General features: G+C 56.3%; 1 protein-coding gene across 1 annotated transcript in view; it reads left to right on the top strand.

Moving 5' to 3' along the window:
• Positions 1 to 5392: 5392 nt before the first annotated feature.
• The window catches only part of LOC119958591 (tripartite motif-containing protein 46-like), a 25793-nt gene continuing 18774 nt past the window's right edge, over positions 5393 to 12411 (top strand). Inside the window, exon 1 of the mRNA XM_038787071.1 lies at positions 5393 to 5590. Coding sequence (XP_038642999.1) covers positions 5393 to 5590 — 198 coding nt within the window. The remainder of the gene's footprint in view (positions 5591 to 12411) is intronic.

Raw genomic sequence — 12411 nt, forward strand, 5'->3', positions numbered from 1 at the left:
GCGCCGCACTGTGGGAGGGTCAGTACTGAGGGAGTGCCGCACTGTTGGAGGGTCAGTACTGAGGGAGCGCCGCACTGCCGGAGGGTCAGTACTGAGGGAATGCTGCACTGTGGGAGGGTCAGTACTGAGGGGGTGCCGCACTGTGGGAGGGTCAGTACTGAGGGAGCGCCGCACTGTCGGAGGGTCAGTACTGAGGCAGCGCCGCACTGTCAGAGGGTCAGTACTGAGGGAGCGCCGCACTGTCAGAGGGTCAGTACTGAGGGAGTGCCGCGCTGTGGGAGGGTCAGTATTGAGGGAGTGCTGCACTGTCAGAGGGTCAGTACTGAGGGAGCGCCGCACTGTCGGAGGGTCATACTTAGGGAGCGCCGCACTGTCAGAGGGTCAGTACTGAGGGAGCTCCGCACTGTCGGAGGGTCAGTGCTGAGGGAGTGCTGCACTGTGGGAGGGTCAGTACTGAGGGAGTGCCGCACTGTGGGAGGGTCAGTACTGAGGGAGTGCCGCACTGTTGGAGGGTCAGTACTGAGGGAGCGCCGCACTGCCGGAGGGTCAGCACTGAGGGAATGCTGCACTGTGGGAGGGTCAGTACTGAGGGGGTGCCGCACTGTCGGAGGGTCAGTACTGAGGAAGCGCCGCACTGTGGGAGGGTCAGTACTGAGGGAGCGCCGCACTGTCGGAGGGTCAGTACTGAGGCAGCGCCGCACTGTCAGAGGGTCAGTACTGAGGGAGCGCCGCACTGTCAGAGGGTCAGTACTGAGGGAGTGCCGCGCTGTGGGAGGGTCAGTATTGAGGGAGTGCTGCACTGTCAGAGGGTCAGTACTGAGGGAGCGCCGCACTGTCGGAGGGTCATACTTAGGGAGCGCCGCACTGTCAGAGGGTCAGTACTGAGGGAGCTCCGCACTGTCGGAGGGTCAGTGCTGAGGGAGTGCTGCACTGTGGGAGGGTCAGTACTGAGGGAGTGCCGCACTTTCAGAGGGTCAGTACTGAGGGAGTGCCGCACTGTCAGAGGGTCAGTACTGAGGGAGTGCCGCACTGTCAGAGGGTCAGTACTGAGGGAGTGCCGCACTGTCAGAGGGTCAGTACTGAGGGAGTTCCGCACTGTGGGAGGGTCAGTACTGAGGGAGTGCCGCACTGTCAGAGTGTCAGTACTGAGGGAGCACTGCACTGTCAGAGGGTCAGTACTGAGGGAGCTCCGCACTGTCGGAGGGTCAGTGCTGAGGGAGTGCCGCACTGTCAGAGGGTCAGTGCTGAGGGAGTGCCGCACTGTCAGAGGGTCAGTACTGAGGGAGTGCCGCACTGTCAGAGGGTCAGTACTGAGGGAGTACACAATTGCTTCACAGCTCCAGGGTAGGATGCTCTAAGAGCCGGTAGAGACTCGATGGGCTGAATGGCCTCCTACTGCACTGGGGGCAGCACGGTAGCATGGTGGTTAGCACAATCGCTTCACAGCTCCAGGGTCCCAGGTTCGATTCCCGGCTGGGTCACTGTCTGTGTGGAGTCTGCACATCCTCCCCGTGTGTGCGTGGGTTTCCTCCGGGTGCTCCGGTTTCCTCCCACAGTCCCAAAGATGTGCTGGCTAGGTGGATTGGCCGTGCTAAATTGTCCCTTAGTGTCCAAAATTGCCATTAGTGTTGGGTGGGGTTACTGGGTTATGGGGATAGGGTGGAGGTTTTGACCTTGGGTAGAGTGCTCTTTCCAGGAGCCGGTGCAGACTCGATGGGCCGAATGGCCTCCTTCTGCACTGTAAATTCTATGATATCTATGATGACGGCCTGATGCACCCATGCGTTGCCCCATATTGCCGTGCGTATAGCCGACTCCCCTGAACGAGGAGGATGGAACGATAAGCGAATTCGAGTGATCCCCAGATATTTACAAACTATACAACAACTTTGATACAGGGATAGAAGGTTCTATCGCCAAATTTGTGGACGACACAAGAATAGGCGGGACAGTAAGTTGCAGTGAGGAAATAGGAACCTTTTCATATGGATGTTAGGAGAGTGGGCCAAAGTGTGGCAGATGGAGTTTAACCTGGATAAGTGCGAGGTCATGCATTTTGGTTGGAAAAATGGAAAGGTAACTTATTATCTAAATGGGGAGAGATTTCGGGGGGTGCTCCGCTGCAGAGGGATCTGGGGGTCCTCGTGCAGGAGTCGCAGAAAACGAGCACGCAGGTGCAGCAGATTGTAAGGAAAGCGAATGGAATGTTAGCATTTCTAGCTAAAGGAATTGAGTATAAAGGTAGAGAAGTGTCGCTGCAACTGTACAAGACATTGGTGAGACTGCACCTGGAGTATTGTGCACAGTTTTGGTCCCTTATTTGAGGAGGGGTGTAGTGACATTGGAGGCAGATCAGAGGCGGTTCATTAGATTGATTCCAGAGATGAGGGTTTGTCGTACGAGGAAAGATTGAACAGTTTAGGCCGATACTCTCCCGAGTTTAGAAGAATGAGGGGAGATCAAATAGGAGGTGTGCGAGATGCTAAAAAGGTCTGGATGAAGTGGGCGTGGAGCGGATGCTCCCTCTTGTGGAACATCCTGGAACGAGAGGCCATCGTCCCAGGATAAGAGGGAGCAAATTGAAAACTGAGTTGAGGAGAAACTACTTCCAAAGGGTTGTGAATGTGTGGAGTTCGCTACCCCAGAGGATGCTGGGACGGTCAAGTTAAGGAGGAGTTGGACAGATTTTTAATTGGTCATGGGTTGAAGGGTTATGGAGAAGGGGCAGGGCGGTGGAGTTAAGGCCAGGCTCAGATCAGCCATGATCGAATGGCGGAGCAAACGCGATGGGCCAAATGGCCTAATTCTGCTCCTGTATCTTATGAACCTGCGAACTGGAGGAGGCCACACGACCTTTCGATCCTGTCCCCCCCTAATTCATTGGCTGATTTGTGACCTCAGCCCTTCGCCACCCCCCCCCCCCCCCCCCCCCCCCCCCCACCCCGTATCCCTCAATAACCTTGGATCACGAAAATCTCCGATTTGAAATTAATCGATCGCCCGCCGTTTAGCGGGGGAGAGGTTTCCAAACTTCTGCCCTTTGTGAAGAAGAACGTGTCGGCATTTCGCCCCCTGAAAGATCTGGCTCCAATCTTAAAACTCTTTCTCCCCCCCCCCCCCACCCCTCGCGCCCCCCCCCCCCCCCCAGTCCCCACTAACCTGTGAAATTTCAGGACGTAGAACCATAGTTGGCGTTGAATCCCCCCTCGTAGATTGACACTCGAACTCCCAGTTCAATTCTGGTAAATCAACAAAGAGAGGGGGAGAGAGAGAGAACCTGCTCCTCGGGTGGAGGTTGGGGGAGTCCAGATAATAGGGGGGGGGGGGTGGAGGGGGGTAGAATCGTAAAAGTTCATGGAGCCCGGGTAACGTGTTGGCACGGATTGAAGGTTGGCAGGCAAGCAGGAAACAGAGAGTGGGCATAAATGGGTCAATTTCTGGTTGGCAAGATGTGACCAGTGATGTGGCGCAGGAATCAATTCTGGGACCTCTACATTTTCCAATTTATATTGCCATGTGAGTGTACCTTTAAGAAATGGGTGTTTACCACAGCAGTGATGTCAGAGAGTGGGTGGAACTGGGCTGCCTGTCAGCTTTTTACTTTCATTTCAGGCTGTTTGCTGCACGGTGTGTTTTAGTTTCGTTTTCGGAGCTGGATAGCTGCAGTCACAGCCAGAAGGGGTATGAATCTCTCTCTCTGTAATCTGAAGACTGTAAATCGACCCTGGTGATTTAAAACTAATAACAGTCGTGACTTTAACATGACGTGCTTCTGGTAAAAGGTGTTTTAAGTCTTATGGATGTAAAAAGGAAAGCTTAAAGGATTACTTTCGGGCAGCATTGTGGATAGCACAATGGCTTCACAGCTCCAGGGTCCCAGGTTCGATTCCCGGCTTGGGGTCACTGTCTGTGCGGAGTCTGCACGTCCTCCCCGTGTGTGCGTGGGTTTCCTCCGGGTGCTCCGGTTTCCTCCCACAGTCCAAAGATGTGCAGGTTAGGTGGATTGGCCGTGCTAAATTGTCCCTTAGTGTCCAAAATTGCCCTTAGTGTCGGGTGGGGTTACTGGGTTATGGGGATAGGGTGGAGGTGCTGACCTTGGGTAGGGTGCTCTTTCCAAGAGCTGGTGCAGACTCGATGGGCCGAATGGCCTCCTTCTGCACTGTAAATTCTATGATACTTGGTGTTGTATTCTTTGGGGGTTGTATTTGAATTAATGGTTGCTAAGATGTTCACTGTGTGTTTTAAAAAGGTTAACTTGAGTTCATGGAATAAACATTGTTTTGCTTTAAAAATACTTTTCCGTTTCTGCTGTACCACACCTGTAGAGTGGGCCGTGTGCTCCCCATACCACAATCTATTAAAAGTTGTGGGTCAGGTGAACTCCATGATACACTTTGGGGTTCTCTAAACCCTGGCCAATAATAATATCAATGATTTTGGATGGAGGTTGTTAAACAAGCTGACGATACAACGATTGGTAGGACAGTAGATTGTGAAGAGAACGTAAGGGGAGAGCGCCAAAGGCTCAGAGATTAGGTGAGGTGAGTGGGCAAAGATCTGGCAGACGGAGCGTAACGTGGGCAAGAGTGAAATTGTCCATTTTGCCAGGAAGAATAAAAAAGAAGCTTATTGACCAAACGGTGAGAGATTGCCAAGCCCGGAGATGCAGAGGGGTCTGGGAGCCCCGGTGAGCGAATCACAAAACGGCCGGTACACGGGTACAGCGAGTAATTCGGTACGATAATGGGAATGTGATTGTTTATTGCAAGGGGGATTGAGGACAAACGTCGGGAGGCATTGCTTCAGATGTTGGCGAGGCCACATCTGGAGTATTGTGGATGGCGCGGGTCTCCTTAAAGAAGGAAAGGTGTCGGAGGCCGTTCAGAGAAGGTTTCCCAGACTGACACCAGGAACGGGCGGGTTGTCCATGAGGAAAGGTCGGAGAGGTCAGGCTGGTCTCCGCTGGAGTTTCGAAGAGTGAGAGGCGACTCGATTGAAACCTTTGAGATCCTGAGGGGGGTTATTGACGGGGTCGGTGTGGAGAGGATGTTTCCTCCTGTGGGAGAATCTAGAACTTCGGGGGTCACTGTTTAACAATAAGGGGGGGGGGGGTCACCCGTTTCAAACGGACACAAGGAGAAACATTTTCTCTCAGAGGTTCAGTGAGTTTCTAGAACTTTCTTCCCCAACAGGCAGATTCCGTGAATATTTTTAAGGCGGAACCGGAGACATTCTTGACTAACGAGGGGAGGTGAAAGGTTATCGGGAATGTGGGGTCAAGGTTAGCATCAGATCGGTCAATGAGCGTATTGAGTGGGGTAGCAGGGATGGAGGGGCGGAGTGGCTTCCTCCTGCGGCTGTGCCTGATGATCTATCCCGTGTCTCATCGGTGATGCTTGCTCCCTGTTCTCACGATGAGCTCTTGTCTCCAGGAGTCCCAGGGCAGCGGACTGCGATCTTCTACGAGTGTTGCCAAGCCCCGTACCCAGATGTCACCTTCTACATAACCATCCGGCGAAGAACGCTCTACTATGCCCTGAACTTGCTGACTCCCTGTGTGCTCCTGTCCTGCATGGCTCTCCTGGTCTTCGTACTTCCCGCGGAATCCGGGGAGAAAATCTCGCTGGGTGAGCCCCCTTCCTCACATTCCGGGAAATTCAAGCTGAGGAAGCTCGGCACAAATGGGGTGGTGTGTGTGTGAGTCCGCCTTAGTCTCTCGCCCAGCAACCCAGCAGGAACCCATCTCCCCCCCAACCACGGGCATCTTCGTCGATCACTCCCTATCTCTGTAACCTCCTCCAGCCCCTACATCCCCTCCCTATCTCTGTAACCTCCTCCAGCCCCTACACCCCCTCCCTCTCTCTGTAACCTCCTCCAGCCCCTACACCCCCTCCCTATCTCTGTAACCTCCTCCAGCCCCTACACCCCCTCCCTATCTCTGTAACCTCCTCCAGCCCCTACACCCCCTCCCTATCTCTGTAACCTCCTCCAGCCCCCTACATCCCCTCCCTATCTCTGTAACCTCCTCCAGCCCCTACACCCCCTCCCTATCTCTGTAACCTCCTCCAGCCCCTCCACCCCCTTATCTCTGTAACCTCCTCCAGCCCCTACATCCCCTCCCTATCTCTGTAACCTCCTCCAGCCCCTACACCCCTCCCTATCACTGTAACCTCCTCCAGCACCTACACCCCCTCCCTATCTCTGTAACCTCCTCCAGCCCCTCCACCCCCTCCTTATCTCTGTAACCTCCTCCAGCCCCTACATCCCCTCCCTATCTCTGTAACCTCCTCCAGTCCCTACACCCCCTCCCTATCTCTGTAACCTCCTCTAGCCCCCACGTCCCCTCCCTATCTCTGTAACCTCCTCCAGCTCCGACACCCCCTCCCTATCTCTGTAACCTCCTCCAGCCCCTACACCCCCTCCCTATCACTGTAACCTCCTCCAGCCCCTACACCCCTCCCTATCTCTGTAACCTCCTCCAGCCCCTACAACCCCCTCCCTATCTCTGTAACCTCCTCTAGCCCCCACGTCCCCTCCCTATCTCTGTAACCTCCTCCAGCCCCTACACCCCCCTCCCTATCTCTGTAACCCCCTCCAGCCCCTACACCCCCTCCCTATCTCTGTAACCTCCTCCAGCCCCTACACCCCCCCTATCTCTGTAACCTCCTCCAGCACCTACACCCCTTCCCTATCTCCTCCAGCCCCTACAACCCCTCCCTATCTCTGTAACCTCCTCCAGCTCCAACACCCGCTCCCTATCTGTAACCTCCTCCAGCCCTCTACATCCCCTCCCTATCTCTGTAACCTCCTCCAGCCCCTACACCCCCTCCCTATCTCTGTAACCTCATCCAGCCCCGACACCCCCTCCCTATCTCTGTAACCTCCTCCAGCCCCTACATCCCCTCCCTATCTCTGTAACCTCCTCCAGCCCCTACACCCCCTCCCTATCTCGGTAACCTCCTCCAGCACCTACACCCCCTCCCTATCCACGTAACCTCCTCCAGCCCCTACACCCTCCCTATCACTGTAACCCACTCCAGCCCCTACACCCCCTCCCTATCTCTGTAACCTCCTCCAGCCCCTACACCCCTCCCTATCACTGTAACCCCCTCCAGCCCCTACACCCCCTCCCTATCTCTGTAACCACCTCTAGCTCCTACACCCTCCCCATCTCTGTAACCTCCTCCAGTCCCTACACCCCCTCCCTATCCCCGTAACCCCCTCCAGCCCCTACACCCCCTCCCTCTCTGTAACCCCCTCCAGCCCCTACACCCCCCTCACTATCCCTGTAACCTCCTCCAGCCCCTACAACCCCTCCCTATCTCTGTAACCTCCTCCAGCTCCTACACCACCTCCCTATCTCTGTAAACTCCTCGAGCCCCTACACCCCTACCTATCTCTGTAAACTCCTCCAGCCCCTACACCCCTCCCTATCTCTGTAACCTCCTCCAGCCCATACACACCCTCCCTATTTCTGTAACCTCCTCCAGCTCCTACACCCCCTCCCTATCTCTGTAACCTCCCCCAGCTCCTACACCCACTCCCGATCTCTGTAACCTCCTCCAACCCCTACACCACCTATCTCTGTAACCTCCTCCAGCCCCTACACCCCTCCCTATCTCTGTAACCACCTCCAGCCCCTACACCCACTCCCTATCTCTATAACCTCTATCCCCAACACCCCCTCCCTATCTCTGTAACCTCCTCCAGCCCCTACACCCCCTCCCTATCTCTGTAACCTCCTCCAGCCCCTACACCCCTCCCTATCTCTAACCTCCTCCAGCCCCTACACCCCTCCCTATCTCTGTAACCTCCTCCAGCCCATACACACCCTCCCTATTTCTGTAACCTCCTCCCGCTCCTACACCCCCTCCCTGTCTCTGTAACCTCCTCCAGCCCCTACACCCCCTCCCTATCTCTGTAACCTCCTCCAGCCCCTACACCCCCTCCCTATCTCTGTAACCTCCTCCAGCCCCTACACCCCCTATCTCTGTAACCTCCTCCAGCCCCTACACCCCTCCCTATCTCTGTAACCACCTCCAGCCCCTACACCCACTCCCTATCTCTATAACCTCTATCCCCAACACCCCCTCCCTGTCTCTGTAACCTCCTCCAGCCCCTACAACCCCCTCCCTATCTCTGTAACCTCCTCCAGCCCCTACACCCCTCCCTATCTCTAACCTCCTCCAGCTCCTACACCCCCTCCCTATCTCTGTAACCTCTTCCAGTCCCTACACCCCCTTCCTATCTCTGTAACCTCCTCCAGCCCCAGACCCCTATTTATGTAACCTCCTCCAGCCCCTACACACCTCCCTATCTTTGTAACCCCCTCCAGCCCCTCACTATCTCTGTAACCTCCTCCAGCCCCTACACCCCTCCCTATCTCTGTAACCTCCTCCAGCCCCTACACCCCCTCCCTATCTCTGTAACCTCCTCCAGCCCCTACACCCCTCCCTATCTCTGTAACCTCCTCCAGCCCCTACACCCCCTCCCTATCTCTGTAACCTTCTCCAGCTCCTACACCCCTCCCTATCTCTGTAACCTCCTCCAGCCCATACACACCCTCCCTATTTCTGTAACCTCCTCCAGCCCCTACAACCCCTCCCTATCTCTGTAACCTCCTCCAGCCCCTACACCCCCTCCCTATCTCTGTAACCTCCTCCAGCCCCTACACCCCCTCCCTATCTCTGTAACCTCCTCCAGCCCCTACACCCCCTCCCTATCTCTGTAACCTCCTCCAGCCCCTACACCCTCCCTATCTCTGTAACCTCCTCCAGCCCCTACACCCTCTCCCTATCTCTGTAACCTCCTCCAGCCCCTACACCCCCTCCCTATCTCTGTAACCTCCTCCAGCCCCTACACCCCACTCCCTATCTCTGTAACCACTTCCAGCCCCTACACACCCTCCCTATCTCTGTAACCTCCTCCAGCCCCTACACCCTCTCCCTATCTCTGTAACCTCCTCCAGCCCCTACACCCCTCCCTATCTCTGTAACCTCCTCCAGCCCCTACACCCCCTCCCTATCTCTGTAACCCCCTCCAGCCCCTACACCCCCTCCCTATCTCTGTAACCTCCTCCAGCCCATACACACCCTCCCTATTTCTGTAACCTCCTCCCGCTCCTACACCCCCTCCCTGTCTCTGTAACCTCCTCCAGCCCCTACACCCCCTCCCTATCTCTGTAACCTCCTCCAGCCCCTACACCCCCTCCCTATCTCTGTAACCTCCTCCAGCCCCTACACCCCCTATCTCTGTAACCTCCTCCAGCCCCTACACCCCTCCCTATCTCTGTAACCACCTCCAGCCCCTACACCCACTCCCTATCTCTATAACCTCTATCCCCAACACCCCCTCCCTGTCTCTGTAACCTCCTCCAGCCCCTACACCCCCTCCCTATCTCTGTAACCTCCTCCAGCCCCTACACCCCTCCCTATCTCTAACCTCCTCCAGCTCCTACACCCCCTCCCTATCTCTGTAACCTCTTCCAGTCCCTACACCCCCTTCCTATCTCTGTAACCTCCTCCAGCCCCAGACCCCTATTTATGTAACCTCCTCCAGCCCCTACACACCTCCCTATCTTTGTAACCCCCTCCAGCCCCTCACTATCTCTGTAACCTCCTCCAGCCCCTACACCCCTCCCTATCTCTGTAACCTCCTCCAGCCCCTACACCCCCTCCCTATCTCTGTAACCTCCTCCAGCCCCTACACCCCTCCCTATCTCTGTAACCTCCTCCAGCCCCTACACCCCCTCCCTATCTCTGTAACCTTCTCCAGCTCCTACACCCCTCCCTATCTCTGTAACCTCCTCCAGCCCATACACACCCTCCCTATTTCTGTAACCTCCTCCCGCTCCTACACCCCCTCCCTGTCTCTGTAACCTCCTCCAGCCCCTACACCCCCTCCCTATCTCTGTAACCTCCTCCAGCCCCTACACCCCCTCCCTATCTCTGTAACCTCCTCCAGCCCCTACACCCCTCCCTATCTCTGTAACCTCCTCCAGGCCCCTACACCCTCCCTATCTCTGTAACCTCCTCCAGCCCCTACACCCTCTCCCTATCTCTGTAACCTCCTCCAGCCCCTACACCCCTCCCTATCTCTGTAACCTCCTCCAGCCCCTACACCCCACTCCCTATCTCTGTAACCACTCCAGCCCCTACACCCCCTCCCTATCTCTGTAACCTCCTCCAGCCCCTACACCCTCTCCCTATCTCTGTAACCTCCTCCAGCCCCTACACCCCCTCCCTATCTCTGTAACCTCCTCCAGCCCCTACACCCCCTCCCTATCTCTGTAACCCCCTCCAGCCCCTACACCCCCTCCCTATCTCTGTAACCTCCTCCAGCCCCTACACCCCCTCCCTATCTCTGTAACCTCCTCCAGCCCCTACACCCTCTCCCTATCTCTGTAACCTCCTCCAGCCCCTACACCCCCTCCCTATCTCTGTAACCTCCTCCAGTCCCTACACCCCCTCCCTATCTCTGTAACCTCCTCCAGTCCCCTACACCCCCTCCCTATCTCTGTAACCCCTCCAGCCCCTACACCCCCTCCCTATCTCTGTAACCTCCTCCAGCCCCTACACCCCCTCCCTATCTCTGTAACCTCCTCCAGCTCCCTACACCCCCTCCCTATCTCTGTAACCCCCTCCAGCCCCTACACCCCCTCCCTATCTCTGTCACCTCCAGCCCCTACACCCACTCCCTATCTCTGTAACCTCCTCCAGCCCCTACACCCCCTCCCTATCTCTATAACCTCCTCCAGCCCCTACACCCCCTCCCTATCTCTATAACCTCTAGCCCCAACACCCCCACACACCTGCTCACACACACACAGACACCCTCACACACCCACTCACACACACTAACACCCACTCACACACAGACACACACCCACTCACACACACACACACACCCACTCACAGACACACACATACACACACACACAGACACACACACACACACAGACAGACACACACACACACCCGCTCACACACACACACAGACATGCTCACACACCCACTCATACACCCACTCACACACACACACCCGCTCACACACACAGACACGCTCACACACCCACTCACACACACACACACACCCGCTCACACACACACACACCCGCTCACACACACAGACACGCTCACACACCCACCCACTCACACACACACACCCGCTCACACACACACAGACACGCTCACACACACACACACACACACACACACCCGCTCACACACACACACACCCGCTCACACACACAGACACGCTCACACACCCACCCACTCACACACACACACCCGCTCACACACACACAGACACGCTCACACACACACACACACCCGCTCACACACACACACAGACATGCTTACACACCCACTCACACACACACACACACCCGCTCACACACACACACAGACACGCTCACACACCCGCTCACACACACAGACACGCTCACACACCCCACTCACACACACACACACACCCGCTCACACACACACAGACACGCTCACACACCCACTCACACACACACACACACACCCGCTCACACACACACACACCCACTCACACACACACACACACCCGCTCACACACACAGACACGCTCACACACCCACCCACTCACACACACACACCCGCTCACACACACACAGACACGCTCACACACACACCCGCTCACACACACACAGACACGCTCACACACCCACTCACACACACACACACACCCGCTCACACACACACACAGACACGCTCACACACCCGCTCACACACACACACAGACACGCTCACACACCCACTCACACACTCACAGACACAATATGAACGTCACAGACGAGGCTTGTTGCAAAGACCTTTAATATTAAATAAATCATCAGCAAAACCCATTATTTTGCCACAGTCACAATCAGGAGTATTTATTACATTCCACTCGCAGCCTCCCTCCTCATGACCTGCCCCCCCCCCCCCCGCCCCGACCTCCTCGCCCCCTGCCTCGAGGAGGAGACGCAGTGACATTCTGAGGGGTGGACACGCTCCTTTACCGCCTTGCGTTTCCTAATGGGCCACCTCCGGGACCTCTCGGGTAAAGGACAATAAAAGGGGGCGTTTTCTCTGAGGGGAGGGGCTCCAGAGAGACACCCAGAAAGAGTTGGCAACGGAGGAAGAGGACACAAAAAAAGAAACTGGTTTCTGAAAGTGCCGCCTCGTCCTGGAATGACCCCCCCCCCCCCCTCCCCCCCCCGCCCCCACCCACCCATAGAGGTCGGGTTTGAACTCGCCCCCAGAAACAGCCCAACCCGCCTCTCGCACAAACGGCAATAGGTTACAAACAGTTAGTCAACTTTTAAAACATTCACATTTCTTTGCTGGGGGGGGTGGGGCTGGGAGAGGAGTGCGGGGGTGTTTGGGGGGGAGGGGGGGGGGG

The sequence above is a fragment of the Scyliorhinus canicula genome, chromosome 30 (genome assembly GCF_902713615.1).
Source record: "Scyliorhinus canicula chromosome 30, sScyCan1.1, whole genome shotgun sequence".
In the NCBI taxonomy this organism is placed as follows: domain Eukaryota; kingdom Metazoa; phylum Chordata; class Chondrichthyes; order Carcharhiniformes; family Scyliorhinidae; genus Scyliorhinus; species Scyliorhinus canicula.